The sequence below is a fragment of the Chrysochloris asiatica genome, unplaced genomic scaffold, assembly GCF_000296735.1.
Source record: "Chrysochloris asiatica unplaced genomic scaffold, ChrAsi1.0 scaffold00011, whole genome shotgun sequence".
Lineage (NCBI taxonomy): Eukaryota > Metazoa > Chordata > Mammalia > Afrosoricida > Chrysochloridae > Chrysochloris > Chrysochloris asiatica.
The window spans coordinates 36,139,754-36,157,172 of NW_006408529.1; the positions used below are offsets into that span (position 1 = coordinate 36,139,754).

A 17,419-nucleotide genomic window follows, 5' to 3' on the forward strand; every position below is an offset into this window, starting at 1 on the left:
GAGGTGTTCTGCTCCTGTAAAGATTTACAGCCTTGGAAACCCTGTTCAGGGTCACTATGAGTCAGAATCGACTCCACGGTACTTAACAACACAAGTCCTGGTGTGGTGCTGTGGGTTAATGCACTGAACTGCAAAATTGCTTTGAACTACAAGGTCGGAGATTCAATCTCACCAGCTGCTCCTTGTAAACCCTATACAGGGTTGCTATGAGTTGGTACCGACTCGACGGCACTTCATAACAATATATATATGGAGTCCTGGTATGGTACTGTTGGATAAGTACTGGGCTGCTAACCACAAGGTCAGCGGTTCAAACAGCAATTCCTTGGAAATCCTATACATGGTTGCTAAGGGTGGAAACTGACTCAGTGGCACTTAACAACATATCTATACATATGAAGTCCTGGTGCAGTGCTGTAGGATAAGCACTGAACTGCTAACTACAAGGCCATCAGTCACTCCTCTGAAACCCTACACAGGAACTATATAACTATATATATATATATTATATTCCAATTGTGAACAAATTACACATACACAAAAAATTGTCTTAGCATAAATCATCTAGAAAGTAGAGCCCAAGGCAAAGGTGAAAATGCTGACATTTCTGAAAGGAGCAAGTCCAGAGATTCAAGTGTTAGGAAGAACAGTGAGGTGAGACAAGTAAGAGTATGATGCAATGCCACGCAATGTATTAGGCCACTATTGCTTCACAGTGAACTAAGGAGGTACAGCAGGCCTAATTGCAGTTGGGAGAATTAATTTACTTAGCTCCTTCCCACCTCACCACTTTCTACTGTTCTTTGCTTATTCTATTGTGCAAACTCCCTGAACCGAATTGTAACGTGTGTTCCTACAGCAGCAGCTCAGGAAGTCATGCCTTTCAGTAGCGTGTTTCACTCCCATCAAAGTGAGGTAGGTGAGACATTGACCAAGAGAAGGGGGCAGTTAAGGGATTCTAAGAATATACAAAATTGTGCTGATATACTGAATTTGGAAGCTTTAATGCCCAGAAAAGGATTGCTTCCACCAGGGAACAAAGAACTTGGTTTGGCCCTTTGACTCTGGTTTCTGTAAATAACCCAAGCTATTGCAATGCCTTCATTTTCTAAAATAATGAGGTAAGTAAGAACTAAATGGGTCCTCCCACATGATGAGCTAACGTGAGAAAGGGAAGGAAAGGGGCCTAATGCAGTCACACTTACTGATTGGGCCAATCGTAACTACACATTAAAACACAAGTTATAAAGATTCACTGAAGTCCCAAAGACTAGGGGTCCCGGGATCTTGGAGCACTCTTTGGGACCTCCTGGAACAGTAAGAATATTCATGCACAGAAGAGGGAGGCCTTGTGCTGGAATTCTCACCCTCTCTGGTTATAAAAAATAACTGTTAAGTATATATAGTAGTCTTTGTGAAATTTTTGAGCCATTCTAGAGAATTAACAAACACATAGGGACAATGGCAGTTCTCAGTTAATGAAGAAGGATAAAGTCAGTCCGGCTTGTGACTTAGTATCAAGAATGAGGAATACATAAAGAGACCAACTAGTCTGAAGTGCAGGGAGTTGTGAGTCTATGGCTGCTCCCTAATGACTTGGCCTCAGGTGGCCAGGGATGTTTTGAGCTGGCTCAAGATAGCCAGAAGTGAGGTCTGATGTAACTCAGTGCAGTTGCAATTGACAGGGGAATTTCATAGAAGTGGCTAGCAATCAAGAGTGGAAATGTGAGGCCTGGATGGATTCACTTCCAGCTGGGAACTGGGTTCATGCTCATCCTTGTCAGTTATTAGTGATAAAGGTGGGGTTTGCCCACTAGACCCCTTTTATAGTGCACTTTGTAGCTTCATTGTTCTCCTAGAATGTCTCCCCAGGAACTATCACTACATTAACACAGATGCCTCTGCTAAACCTTTGACTACACCATCAATGCTGAAAATAATATCAATAGCCCTATTCCCTCAGCCTTTTCTTCTCTCCCTCCAGGCAGCCTCTGAAAGTCTGAAACACCAGTAGGCCTCTCAGATACTATTGATATCGTTATTATGAAAGAAGACATCCAAGCTGCACTGGAAACACTAGCAAAAAGAAAGATTCCAAGAATTGATGATGTTTCAACAAATCAATGCAACACTAGAAGCACATATTCAACTATGCCAAAAAATTTAGAAGACTTAACCAACTAATTGGAAGAATCTATATACATATATGCCCATCTAGACCCAGAGAGGGAGAGGGGCTGTGTGCTGATGCCCAAGGGGCAGGCTTGCAGGGTGTACCCTTTGGTTGTTTGATGATGCACGGAGGGAGGGGATGGTAATCATGGCAAAGAAAAGATATACGATAAAATGAATGTAAAGCTAATGTTCTCCCATGTAAACTATCACATTATTTACAATAAAAACTTAAATAAAAAAATACATGCCCATTCCAAAGAAAGGTGATGCAACAGAATGCAGAAATGAAAGAGGGAATATCATTGGTGATATCAGATGGACCATGGCTGAAAGTAGAGAATGCCACAAAGAACATATTTACTTATGTTTTATTGACATGTGAAGGCACTGAATCATGGGTCATAACAAATATGGATAACATTGTGAAAACTGGGAATTCCAGAACACTTAAATTGTGCTCTTTCAGAACCTGTGAATAGATTTGGTGCCTTGAATTTAATGAATATAGCTTTTCTATCCAAAGACTTCTTAATTCCCACCAAGTGATTGGATGACACCATGCAAATAAAGTATACAAGACTCTAAGGCTGGAATTGTTAAGTTTTACTCTCCAGTTAAGCTAAAAAGGAGCCATCTCAGAAGCAAAGATGGAAGATCACAGGACCATCAAGAAGGAAGAATATGAGTGAAGCGTGTCAAACAGTGACAGCAGAGGCAGAAGTGAAGGTAGAAGACGGTGGCATGGAGAGACAGAGCAGCTTTTGGCTCTAGGCCCATGGACTGAGTAAAGCTGAGTGCCTATTGGCAGGAGACTAACTTGAAAAATGTGCCTTTTTGGCATTAACAGACTGGCTAAATAAACTTTGTCACACTTGACGGAGCAGGGCAAAAGCCAAGGGATCATATGGCTGAAAGATTGAAGAGTAAGGTGTTGGTTTTGATCCTGAATCCTACCCTGTTTACTTCCATTATAAGCCCTATGATTGTGAGTATTGTTATGAGTTCTGTGTGGCCACTGCAATGGGATCCAGATGTGAATCATAGTGCTGTAGGAGGAATGGTTGGTGTAAGAATACGGTAAAGATGGTTGTAAGAAGCATGGCTGACCTCCATTTCATAGGAATCAGCCTTGGGCTGATTTTGAGTTTCATTCTCTTTCCCCTTTAAGAAGCCAGGGGAAGTCAGACATGGTCCCCACATGGTCTTTGCAATAAACCAAGAAACAGTCATTTTTAAACCAAGTGATATTATGTGGTTTAAAAATCTGTATGCTGAGGAAATAATCCAAGAAACTGAACTATATGAAGAATACCATCATTAGGATTGGAAGAAGGCTCATTAACAACAACCTATGATACGCAGCTTACACAGCCTTGATTATTGAAAGTGAAGAAGACTTGAAACACTTAACTGATAAAAACCAGACTTCAGTCTCCAATACAGATTACACCTCCACAAAAACAAAAATCCTCATGACTGGACAAATTAGCAACATTATGATAAACTGAGAAAATACTGAAGTTGCCAAGGATTTCATTTTATTTGAATCCACAATCAATACCTGTGGACTGTTGTTATTAAGTAACCATGGAGTCAACATTCAAATCAAACAACATACTCCATTGGGCAAATCTGCGTTAAGGCCTCTTTATAGTGGGAAAAAAAGCAAAGATGACACATTCAGGACTAAATTGAAACTGACCATGGTATTTTCAACTGCCTCATACGGATGTGATAGCTGGACAGTCAATAAGGAAGACCAAAGAAGAATTGATTCCTTTGAATTATGGCATTGGCGAAGAAACATGATCATACCATGGATTAGCATAACAATAAATAAATCTGTCTTGGAAGCATGTGATGAGGAAGGACATCACACTTGGTAAAATACAGTGTTAGCAAAAAAAGAAAATGGTCTTCAATGAACGGATTGACACAGTGGCTGCAACAATGAATTCAAACATAGCAAGGATTGAAAGCATGGGCCAGGATTAAGCAGGGGTTCATTTTGTTCCACTTATGGTTGCTAATTATCAGAACTGACTCAAGAGTACCTAACAACAAAAGGCCTCTCTCCAGAGTAGTCTGAAAATCAATTGAGTCAATTCTCCTTATATTCATTCACTCATTATTTTTGTGAGATACCAATGGTATGCAATAATGTGTTCAAAAAGAAAACTTTTGGCTATAATGTTATAAGAACATGGCATTTAAAATGCAGATCTCTATCACTGGCCAAATTTATTGTTCCTTCAAGTCAGCCTGACTCATGGCAACCCCATCACAACCCCTAGTCCTATGCTATTTCTATCATCACCTAATCAAACAATGTTCCACTGTGATGCATAGGGTTTTCACTCTACTGTTGCAAGTAGTACATCTTAGCCTGGAAGCTCTGCTAAACACGATGTGTCTGGAAAGTATCTGAGATCTTCCACAGGGGAGGTAGCTGTTGCTGCTGTTACGTGCTATGGAGTAATTTCCAACTCATAACGATTTTGTACAGGGTTTCCGAGGCTTGTAAATCTCTACAGGAGTAGAAAGCCTTATTTTTCTCCCAAGGTGCAATTAGTGGATTTGAACTGCTGACCTTGTGGTTAGTAGCCAAACACATACACTACCAGGACTCTTGACAGGGAAGGCTGGAAGTCTACTAATGAACCACCAATGCATCATGGCCTAATCTATACATGTTTAAATTAACAAAGTGTTTTCATTATGCTAAATAGAGTACTTGATGCAAGATTATCAACTCCTCTAGCAAAAAATATACTAATACACTAAAACTCAAAATGGTAAGCAACCAGGAAAAATGCAATTTCCTTCCACTAAAACGAAATGGGATAAGAATTCAGTGTAACATGCTAAAGAAAAATTGTTTCCTCCGTAACATAAAATTTCTACCAAGCTTTACTGAGATGAAAAAAGGATAGGCCAAGTCACAAACCTCTTGAAACTACCCTCTAACTGGCATTGTTTATTTGCTTTTGCATCTGTTCCTAAGATGTAAAAATTAGGCTCTCAGGTTAGAGAGCTTGACTACTAACTGTGCAATCTTAGTTGACAGTACAAGAGACTTTGATGATTTAAAATAATAATAATAATAATTTTTTTAGTTATGGCTACCACACCACTCATAAATTACTTTTGAAAATATTTCCCAAATGATGGTACCTTAAGTAATGACTGCCATGGAAAATTCTTATTTAAGGAAGATAAAACATCTTCACGAGCCCTGGTCCTCTGGGGAAGGGAAAATAACACCAATTTGTTCAAAACTGGTAGAATGAGAACAAAACCCCCGAGTTCTTGTTCGTTTTTTATTCAGTCATTTTAATATAAGATTGAAACAGATGGTAACAGTACTTGAAATTGCACAAAGAACTGCATGCTTTTACTATTAAAAGACCTTTGCTGAAGCTCACAGTTCTGTCAGAACACAACCTTCTAGAAGCTCATTTTCTATCTTTTCCTATCCAAGTAATTCTCACTTACCAAAACTATACCACCACAGCCACCACTCATGATTCAAAGCTCCTGAGCTCAGAGGGACAAGAATCCACAGATTAGTATCATCAGTAATCCAAAGCTTGTTTAAATGTTTGAAGAAAAGAAAACACCAAAAATAGAATACCAAATAGAGTAACTACTATTGTTACTTTAAGGTATTGATTCAAATGTTCTGAACTCAGTGTGTCTATTGATATAAAACCTTCATTCTGAATGGAATCATAAGTTTTAGAAATTAATATATTTCCAGCATTCCGCAGTATTCATCACTTTCAAATAAGATTGCAATATACATCTGCATGTTTACACAACATACACAATTTTCTACATAAACATTTTGTAATATATCAACTCTTGGCCTCAAATAATAGAATACAAAAAGCTACACAAGACAAAAACCACAGAACGTTTGAATATTTCATTTCTCCAGTTGTTAGGTAGTACTTTATTTTTTGAGAGAAAGTGATGAAAAATCAGAAAGTATGCATCTGATATCTGACTTCAACTTTCTACTTTCTTATCGTCTTCTGGTGCCACCATATCCTAAAATGAGAAGAACAAAATGCATTTAGTTTGTGTGGTTTTTTTAATGGCTGAAGATTTCTTATAAAACTTAGAAAAGTAATACAAGTTTATTCTTAGCATATAAGAGAATCTGAGAGGAGGAGAAAATGAGATATCAGGTGGAAGACTATAAGGATAATACAAAATCTCCTTACAATAACCAAGTCAACTAAACTTATTACCAAGTCTACTCAACTCACACTGTACTCAACTTCATTCCTTACACATGAATATGCTTTATATATTCATTGTGGGAATGGTGCATGATCAGGCAGTGTTTCATTTCATTGTATATATAGGGTGGCTATGAGTTGAATTGACTCAACAGCACCTAACAACATATGTGAATATTCAATGTTTAGTCAGAAAACCAAAGAAGATGCATTATATGGTGGAGACAACACAGTAGAAGCAATACTCAAAACCTCAGCCAAAAAGGCAGAGCTCAGCAGAGCAAATGCTATGATTTGCCTCTTTTCACGGTCACACAACTCCACCAGTGTACGTAGAAGAAGTATAGCTTTTCAACAGTAAATGTACAGAACCCACAGCTAACAAGACAGATTACAAGATGGCAAACCTTCCCATCTAGAAAGTCTCTCTATTTTTTTCCAGTTATTTGGTAATACTTTATGATTTTCTGCATACAGAATGTCTTACCTAATTAAATTTTTATACGTATTCTCCCAATCACTATATCAACTTTCTCTCCAAAAGTAAACACAGCTTCAGCATCTACGGAGCACTGTGGCACAATGGTTAAGAGTTCACCTGCTACCCCATGGATCAGTACTTTGAACCACCAGTTACCCTGAGGGAGGGAAGATCTGGCAATCTGCTCCCATAATGATTACAGCCTCGAAAACCTGCGTGGGCAGCTCCAGTCTGTCCTACAGGGGTCATCTGAGTAGGAATCAACTCAACAGCACCAACAATGTCTAAAGATCTAACACCATAGATTAGTTTTGCTTGTTTGTAGGCAGGCTCTGTAGGATTAAGCACAGAACTGCTAACTGCAAGGTCAGCAGTTCAAACCCACCAGCCACTCTGAGGGAGAGAGGAGAAAGATGAGGTTTTCTGCTCCAGCAAAGATTTATAGCCTTGGAAACGATATACAAGGTCACTATGAGTCTGAATCAACTCAATGGCAATTGATTTTTGGTTATACTTATAAAATATAAATGTTAATTACCATATTATACATATTCTTTTATGTCTGGCTTCATTATATTTGGATATCGACCCACATTACTGCAAACAAGAGTTCATTCATTCTTATTGTTGTATAGTACTCCACAATATAACTATACTCAATTTATTCATCCATCCCAACTACTGATGAATATGTGGGCAGCTTCCATTTGGAGGCTACTATAAACAGGGATGCTATCACTTTTCTTATTTTTCATTGTGCAAGTATATGTACTGCTGTTGCTATATATAAATATATATATATATGAAACTGCTAGGTGTGAGATATGCAAATATATATATAGGTAATGTCAAAATTAAGGAGCTCTGGTAGCATAGTGGTTACGAATCGGGCTGCTAACCTCAAGGTCAGCAGTTCGAAACTACCAGCTGTTCCACAGGAGAAAGATGAGGCTTTCTGCTCCTGAAAAGATTTACAGCCTCAGAAACCCTGTACAGGGTCACTATGAGTTGGAAATGACTCCACGGTACATATCAACAACAATGTCAAAAATAAAAATATGCAAATTATAATAGGTAATGTCAAACATCTTTTCAAGGTGATGGTTGTTGTTAAGTGGCGTCAAGTTAGTTTTGACCCATAGCTACCCTGTATAGGGTTTCTGAGGAGCAGCTGGTGAGCCTGAACTGCTGACCATGTGGTTCAAACTGACTTTGCAGTCTAGTGCGTTAACCCACAGCACCATAGCAGGACTCCTCAAAGTGATTGTATCTATTTATACTCAAACTAAGACTATTAATTCCACTCTTACATCTTTAAATATGTGTATATTTTTTCTATCAATTTCAGAAAACGAACAGTTGTATAGCTTGCCCCTCCTGAAAAAGACAAATACAATCCACATCACTATTAAAACTGATCAGCTGTTTAACTCTAAATAATTATTAGGTTGGGATTTTTTATATCATAACTTTGCTTTTTACAAAATACTCTTATCAATTGCAATATACATTATAATCACATTTTTGACAACTATGTGAATTAAAAGTTTGGCTCAATACAAACTTATTGACTTTTTCTGAATTTAAAATGTTCAAACTTCTGGTTAATTCCTATCAGAGCTTAGAGATCACGGGAATAAACATATGTGAAAAGCAAGGTCTAAGAACCTTGCTTAGTAGTACAGCTGAAATTAAACTAAATTCCTATTCGATTTTTTTTTTTAATGTTTAGAGATGGCTGTAAAGAATGAATCTGAATTACACTGTGAACTCAGTTAATTATGCTATTAATAACTCTGGTTATTGTTGTTAAATGCCGTTGAGTGGATTCCGACCCATGACGACCCTGTTTAGGGTTTCCAAGGAGACACTGGTGAGCTTGACTTTGGTAGGTATACCAACTAACACCATGATTAACTAAATATATAATTAATCTTCATAAGTTCCAAAATATTTCTGCACTTTGCTGCTACTAATAAGAACGTCTGCATTTTTTGCTCTTACCTGATGCTGTTCTGGTTCTTGTGTCTGAGCTTGAATATGCTGAATAGCTCCCTGAGCCTCCACGAAGTGGAGAGTAAGCACGACTGTTCCATGTGCTGGAGTATGATGGAGAATAAGACGGGTAGTACCCCCACGAATCTGAAAAGGGTGTTGCTGCTCTATAAAAGCAGGAAAATAGCATGTTACAATTTTTAAGTACGTTCCTGTTCCTAAATGTTCAGGAAAAAAAATCTTTAATATGTATTTTTTTCTGAGTGTCCTGGTCCATTGACGTAAAGTATTTGTTTTCTATTTTTGTCATTGATATGGTCATTACTATGGGGCAAGAATGTGAGCGGAGTAAATGCTCTTTCTTTCAAAATTTGCACTCAATTCCTGAATTTACCCTAACATTAATATTCAAACATTTCACACATTTCAAAACTTGCCTAAAACTCTCCAGCCTTGCTTCTGATCATTCTCATACCAACGCAGACTACTGCTCTAATGTTATGTTTTCCTGCTTATTTTTTTTTAGAAATCAAGTACTGTTCCTAAATATGAGTTCCTGTCTATGAGAATGGCATGAAGAAACATAAGAAAATAGTATATCTAACACTGATCAAAGCATATACTACAGTGTTTTTTGTTTTTTTTAAAGAAATATAAAATAAAATATTCCTACACTTTTACTAAGGAGCTCTGGTAGCATAGTGGTTACGAATAGGGCTGTGAACCACAAGGTCAGCAGTTCGAAACTACCAGCTGTTCCGCAGGAGAAAGATGAGGCTTTCTGCTCCCGTAAAGATTTACAGCCTCGGAAACCCTGATTTACAGGGTCGCTATGAGTCGGAACCAACTCTACGGCACACAGCCACCACCACATCACACTTTTACTGGGGTGAAAAGCAAGCAGTATCAGTTACTTAAAAATAATTGTTTCTCAGTTAATAAAAAATTCTATCTTACAAATGAATCTAGTGTTTATTCTAACAGTGAAACATCTATATCCCAAAGGAAAGGAGAGAGAATTAAGGCAATATTCGGGGCAAGTTTTAAAGCTCATTATTGCTTTGACACCCAAATGAGACAGTAGCTTTATATCTATAGCAGGCAGAGCACTGTCTCACTTTCCCTTTATTAACATAATGTGGTTTTACACTAACACAGTCCTATGCTAGCAACAAAAAACACTTAGGAAGTTTGTTAAACTGAATTCCCAGTTCCCCATCTCCAGAGAGTCTGGTCTAGTAGGGTAATATCACCATAATTTATTTTCCTTAAGTAAAACAAAGAAGCCTCTAAAGAATGAGTAAACAAGTAGTTAAATGAAAGCCTACCTATTACTGCCAAATAAATATCCTAACATTCCTCCAGTTCCCAATCCAGTCCAGAATCCTGGTCCTGAATTTTCATATCCTTGTTGGCCTGTGAAAGCACTGCCAAAACCAGAAGTTCCACCATGGCCGGTATTATGTGGTCCTTAAAAGAAAAATGACTGTATTAGACACCTTCATTTAAATATAACAGAGTCTACAAAAGCAAATGCACAGTAGTATTTCAAGCACTGCTAACCACAAAGCTAGTGGTGCAAACCTCGGCACAACAGAGTCTCTATGAGTAGGAACTGACTCAACGACACTCAACAGCAATGTATTATTAATAAGGAGCATGGTGGCTCTGTAGGATAAGGACTGGACCGCAAACTACAAGGTTGGCAGTTCTAGCCCACCAGCCACTCTGCAGGAGAAACACGAGACTTTCTACTACCGCAAAGATGTACAGCCTCAGAAACCCTATACACGGTCACTATGAGTCAGAACCAACTCATGGTATTATACAACAACAACATAAATTATTAAGGAGTCCTGGTGTGGCATTATACAACAAGCACTGGACTGCTAACCACAAGGTCAGTTGTTCAAATCCACCAGCCACTCCTCAGAAACCTTATACAGAGTCACTATGAACTGGAACTGACTCGATGGCACTTAACACCAACATGCATTAATTAATCAACAGGCCTTAACTTATGAACAAGTTTTATTCAAAAAAGTGTACTTGTAAAATGTTGATCTATAACTAAGAAGTACAATTCCCACAAACATGAAAATGGAGGTGTATATTTTGGGATTGGAAGATCTTCCTATAAAGTAACATCCATCCTGTTCAAGGTCAGTCACGAGAAATAACCCTACTGTTCACACTGACTTCCTGTCTGTATTGTGAGTACTTTTGTAAACTCCAGGTGACAGTTGTATCTGCATCTCAAATCGAGGGATCAACAGGAGGCAGCCAGATACGTTTTTGTATCAGTAAGGAGATCAGGTCTTAAAGAAGCCAAAAAAAGATCTTCTGTTCAAAGCAAATTTTCCAAGAATTGCTATATACAAGTAATGCACATATAGGAACTGTGTTCACCTTACATTTATATTTATATACTTATGTACATGTTATGTGTATATAAGCATACATGATAAGCTCCGGACTGCTAACTGCAAGGTCATTGGTTCAGACCCACCAGCCATGCCTTGGAAACTGTATACGAGATCACCATGAGTCAGAACCAACTTGATGGCACATAACAGCAACACACAACCACGTGATCAGTACTCACATCAATAAAATATTCCTAGCACCTTTCACAGCTCCCTCATGATGCTTCCCAGCTGATTCACCACCCACGTCAGAAATGAGCCGATTCTAGAACTTTTTATAAGCAGAATAAAAAAGTATATACTCTTTTGTGTCTAGTACGTCATTACGTCTGAGAGTCAACCTTATCATTATGCATATCAGCAGTTCTTTTTTACTGATGCGTAGTCCTGGTATGGCATTGTAGAATAATATGGTATAGTGAATTATCTGTCTCTTCCAGCCATAGTCCATAACTCACACAAAACGTTTCTGCCCTGCAGGGTCTGAGTAAACGAAGGTGGGAAACGATACTGATAGGATGACATGATTCCGCTATGGATGTTAGCAGAGTTCATTGTAACTGCAAAAACTTGAATATCTAGCATGGTTTAAAATGAGCCATCTCAGAAGCAGAAGTGGGGGATCTCACTATCATCAAAGAAGAAACAGGAGGGGAGCACGTCCTTTGGACATCGAGATCCCTGTGCAATGAACTGCCTTGATCCTGTGACACCAGAGGAGTGGCAGAGGAGCAACAGCAGCAGGCCGAACCAAGAACCAGAGCACAAGACAGGGCAGTGGACTTTCCATCCCGTGAAGCAAGTAGAGCTGAGAAACTTGGGGCAAGAGGCTTGTTTGCAGAGTGGGGTTCCTCCAGGCACTTAAGTGGGGGAGCGAGGTTTGCTGACCCACGGAGCTAGTGTCAGGTGCCTTCAGGACGAGGCTTATGGTGGAGTGATGTGTCCTATGTGCCCATTTATCAGCAGCTGACTGGAACAACTATACCCTGAGCATTTCTGGTCCCAAATTGTAGCCTGTTAACTTCCCTAATAAACCCCATCACTGTGAGTATGGTCTCTGAGTTCCATGTGGCCATTGCAACAGATTATCACACCCAACTGAGGAGTAGAAAGGGTTGTGGGAGGAGTGGGTGGTGCCACATGCCACATATTTTACAGATAAGCATAGAACTGCTAACCACAAGATCGGTGGTTCAAACCCACCAACCAACTTAACAACAACAGTATTACACTGTGTGAGAAATTCAATTTGATCCATTCTAATGTTTGTGGACATTCGGTTTCCAGTTTGGGATCATCAATGAAACTGCTATGAACATTGCTGTGCATGTCTCTTGGTGTGCATACATATTCACTGATCTTAGGTATACCAGGAATGGAACTGCTGAATCACAGGGCAAACTTATCTTTAGTTGTAGTAACTCCTGACAGTTGTCTAAAGTGCTTTACCATTTTATACTACCACCAGCAATGTAAAACAGTTTCACTTGGCATCTTTACCAGTATATGGTCCTTTATCTTTTTAATACTAATCATTATGGTGGTTCTATAATGATTTTATTATAGTTTTAATTTGCAATTTCCAAAAGATTAATTATGCTCATTATTTTTTTCTGGTTTTCTAAATATCTTCTTTTATAACAAAGTGCCCGTTCAAGTTTTTGTTCATCTTTAAAATTGGGTTGTCTGTCTTTTCTCAGATTTGTGGAAGTTCTTTATATATTCTAGATACCATTCCCCTGCTGGAAAAACATTTTGCAAATATTTTCTCTCAGTCTATGCCTTGTCTTTTCACATTTAATAATGCTTTTTACTGAACAGGTGGTAGGCCCGGGGTGGTCCAAAACTATAACACACCTGGCTGTTAACCAAAAGATTGGAGGTTCAAGTTCACTTGGAGATGCCTCACAAGAAAGGCCTACCAATCTACTGCCAAACTTCCAGCCAGTGAAAAACCTATGGAGCACAACTGTACTCTGAAACACAGATGATCACCTGCTCAATTAGCAATTAGCTTGTTTGGGTTTGGCTTTATTTTTTTTTCTAAAGCCATTGTCATTGAGCTGATTCTGATTCATAGCACGCTACAGGATAGAACTATCCCATAGGGTTTCTTTCCAAGGTTGTGATCTTGACAGAAGTACAATACCACATCCTTAACCCATGAAGTAGCTGGAGGGGTTCAAACCATCAACGTTATGGTTAACAGTCAAGAGCTTAACCACAGGGCCATCAGGGCTGCCTTTTGCTAAATGTTGTTGTTGTTAAGCGCCACTGAGTTAGTGCCAACCCATAACCCATAGCAACCCTGTATAGGGTTTCCAAAGAGCAGGTGGTGAGCTTGAACCGCCGACCTTATGGTTCAAACCAACTTTGTAGTCCAGTGCATTAACCCACAGTGCCATCAGGACTCCCTCTGCTAAACTGTTGTTGTTGCTAAGTGATGTCGAGTCTGTTCCAACCCACAGTGACCCTGTACAGAGTTTCCCTGGAGTGGCTGGTGAGCTTGAACCACTGACCTGCGGTTCAAACCGACCTTTCAGTCCAGTGCATTTACCCACAGCGCCACACCAGGACTCCTTTTGCTAAATAGACAATCTTAATTTAAATAAAGCCCAATTTCTTTGTATTTTCTTTTATGGCTAACACTTCTTGTGTCCAGTTTAAAATATCTTTGCCTATCCCAAGGCCATGACAAGTAAGTCTCCTAAGTTTTTTCCTAGAAACTTAATTGTTTTACCTTTTACATTAAGATCTACAATGCTTAATGAATTAATTTTTGTGTATATTGTAAGATAAAGGGGTTCTGATAATAAGTATTTATTATAAAATCTGATCAAGTTTCTGATTAAGATGATTTATAGTTTAGTCATGTACTTTGAAAATAGCAATGATAATGAACCTTTATAGAGAAGCAGAACAGAAAATGTTAAAAAAAACGAGAAACTTGAGAGTAAAAATTAAATGAGAAGACAAATCTGCTTTTGTTTCCCAATGCTACCATTTTTCACAAGGGGACTTCAAAAACTTCATGGGAAAATTGTTATCTTTTACTTTCATTCTTCCATAAACTTCCTGAAGCCCCCTCATATTTCGGAAACGAACGTAGGGTTCACTACCTCACATCCACCCCACCTATTGTCTCTGCTTAGAAAAACATACCTGTGAACTCAGACTTAAAGCCTGGGGGATGGGGTCCCGCTGAGTTGGTGAATCTCTGATATCGGTGGGCATAAGGAGGATACTCAGAATATGGTGGAGGCGAATCTTGACCATCACTAAGGAACAGCTTATAAACTCCAAAGGCAATAGCAAGCAGCACCACAACAGTAATCAGTCCACGGATGCCATAGGAGTCTGGGCTATACAGCTTATCATAATAATCAGAGAAAGAGTTAAAGCCATGTTTTCTCCCAGACTCTCTCAATTTCTTCAGGCCAACTTCTGTGTAATCTAAATTATACTCCAAGCCACAGGACCCTCTTAATACATACTGGTCTTCAGAGGATTCATAGCCTTCACAGCTCACCACAGTTTTTCCAAATTTGTATGCAATATCTAAGTCAGTCTTACATTCCCACTGTGAAGTAAAATAGAAATAGGTTATTTGAGCCTAAAGTTGTTTTTTCACTTAACAAATTATTATGTAGGCTGTATATATATGTCATAAAATTTCAAGTACAAGGATGATAGTAAACCCACATAATTCACAATAAAAAATAAAAAAAGATAAACTTCAGGACACTGACTAGTTCTGTGGTAGAAGAAGACAAAATAGGCACTTTAAAAATACTGATTATGTTAATGTTTTACTTCTTAAGCCAATTGGTGCATATATACGTGTTCATGTTAATACTATTCTTTATTCCTTACATATCCATGCTACATTCTTTTATATTTACTATTTCATAATTTATAAAATTAAGTTTTAAATGCCACTTGTTGTCACTGTTCAAGATACTTACTTTAAAAATAGAGATTTTTCTTACAAGCTTATGATCAGTCATCTAAGATACAACTATTAGTCTCTACACATACGGAGTAAAAGAGAGAGGGAAAACAAAGACTCAGAAAAGAAGCTAGTCCACAGGGCTAATAATCTACAAAAACCACAGCCTCATCTACCCTGAGACCAGAACTAGATGGTATCCTGCTACCACTACCAACTATTCTGATTAAGAACACAACAGATCCAGGAGACATCAAGCCAAGTAGTTGGGTCCCCTCAGGGAAAATCCCCTTCCAAGACTGAGACTCAATGGGAATACACGACCAGACATGTGCTCTGACTGGTGACCACGTTGGTCATGGAGAAGGGGAAGTGAGGGAAAAACAGCAATGAAGCTGTGAGCTAAGTATGACAATATTCAATAGACTCCTGTGAGCCCGGGTGGAGACCTGGTTGGCCAGCAGTATGGCAAGACCTGGGAACTCTTGGGCCCAGAGTCAGTGACATAGCCACAGAGGACTAGAGTGGAGAGTGAAGCATCCAGCTGATAAGAGAGGTCATATGTACAAGAACACCCACACTTGCAGATAATACCCACTTGACCTGGCTTCAATGACTGGATGATCAGAGCTCAACTAGAAGAAGAAAGAAGAGGAAAAAAAGAGTAATCTGACACAATTTGATGAACTTGACCTATACATATGGATGCAGTAGCTCAAAAGAGGGAACAAATCTTTACAGTGAGGATCACTACCACCCCCTCCATACACAGAGTAGCCAGGAATGGGCAACTTGGACATTGGCTACCCAAAATAGGGGAGCTACTAAGGCAAGAAGTGACTGGTTTACAAGCTTTCAAGACAGAACCTAGATCCAGAGGGCGCAAAGGAAGGTAGAATCTCCACTGAGTAGTATCCAATCTGTCTGGAGGGGCTGATGAAAGGAGATGGGGATAGGACTCTTGTGGTACAATAGTGAATAATTGCTATCAGGACTGGCTGTGAGGGTTGGAAATGTAAAGGTAGATGTTTTGTAGCAAAAGGAATGGAGTGGTTGACTTTGCAAGTCCAGGAGCGGAGGTCCCTGGGACCATCAAGGGAGAAGAGCGGAGTGCGGGACCCTACCCAGAGAAACAGTGATGCCAGAGATGGAGGCAGAGAAGATGACGTGGAGAAATGGAGTGGCTGGGGACTCTAGACCCAGAGAGGGAGAGGGGCTGTGTGCTGACGACTGGGGGGCAGGCTTGCAGGGTAAAACCTTTGGTTGTTTGATGATGCATGGAGGGGGTAGTAACCATGGCAATGTAACGATATATGATAGGATGAATGTAAAGCTAATGTTCTCCCATGTAAACTATCATATAATTCACAATAAAACATTAAAAAAAGAACACAACAGATGGATCCTGAGAGAATGAGAGCAAAATGTGAAACAGGACTCAAAGTTTTTAAAAGTCCACATTTACTAGTTAAAATTGGAGGACTCCATGGGCCTAACACCCTGGGAAACTCTTTATTTGAACTAAACAGAAAACAGCATCTTTAAAGATATTTAAAGAAACACAAGTTATTGCATTTCATTGTACGAATGTACCACATTTTTTTTATCTACTCATTAGTTCATGAATATGATGTTTGCTTCTACGTTTTTGGCTAGTATGAATATTACTGCTGTGAACATTTGTGTACATATGCTCATGTAGATAAAAATTTTCAATTCTCTTGAGTATATACCTACAGAAGAAACACTGAGTCATATTGTAATGCTTAACTTTTAGAAGAACTGTTTTCTAGAGTGGTTTTATCATCTTATGTTCCCAACAGCAGTGTATAAAGGTACCAATTCCCATGTTCTCACCAATACTTGTTATTATGTCTTTCTGAATCTGATATTGTCTTTCATTGTGGTTTTACTTTGTATTCCTGATTGACTAATGATGTAGAGCTTTTTTTTCATGTATTTATATAGCTAGTTAAGGAGCTCTGGTAGTGTAGTGGATTACGAGCTGGGCTGCTAACTGAAAGGTCAGCAGTTTGAATCTACCAACTGTTCCACAGGAGAAAGACGAAGCTTTCTGTTCCTGTAAAAATTTACAGACTCAAAAACCCTATACAGGGTCACTATGAGTAGCAATCAACTCCACAGC

At 38.9% G+C, this 17,419-nt stretch overlaps 1 protein-coding gene across 1 annotated transcript in view; it reads right to left on the reverse strand.

Moving 5' to 3' along the window:
- Positions 1 to 6,202: 6,202 nt before the first annotated feature.
- Positions 6,203 to 17,419, reverse strand: part of LOC102812448 (store-operated calcium entry-associated regulatory factor-like) — a 28,257-nt gene continuing 17,040 nt past the window's right edge. The window contains exons 3-6 of the mRNA XM_006834487.1: positions 14,487 to 14,904; positions 10,227 to 10,368; positions 8,908 to 9,065; positions 6,203 to 6,228 (exon numbers count right to left, since the gene is read on the reverse strand). Of these exons, the coding sequence (XP_006834550.1) occupies positions 6,203 to 6,228; positions 8,908 to 9,065; positions 10,227 to 10,368; positions 14,487 to 14,904 (744 nt within the window). The remainder of the gene's footprint in view (positions 6,229 to 8,907; positions 9,066 to 10,226; positions 10,369 to 14,486; positions 14,905 to 17,419) is intronic.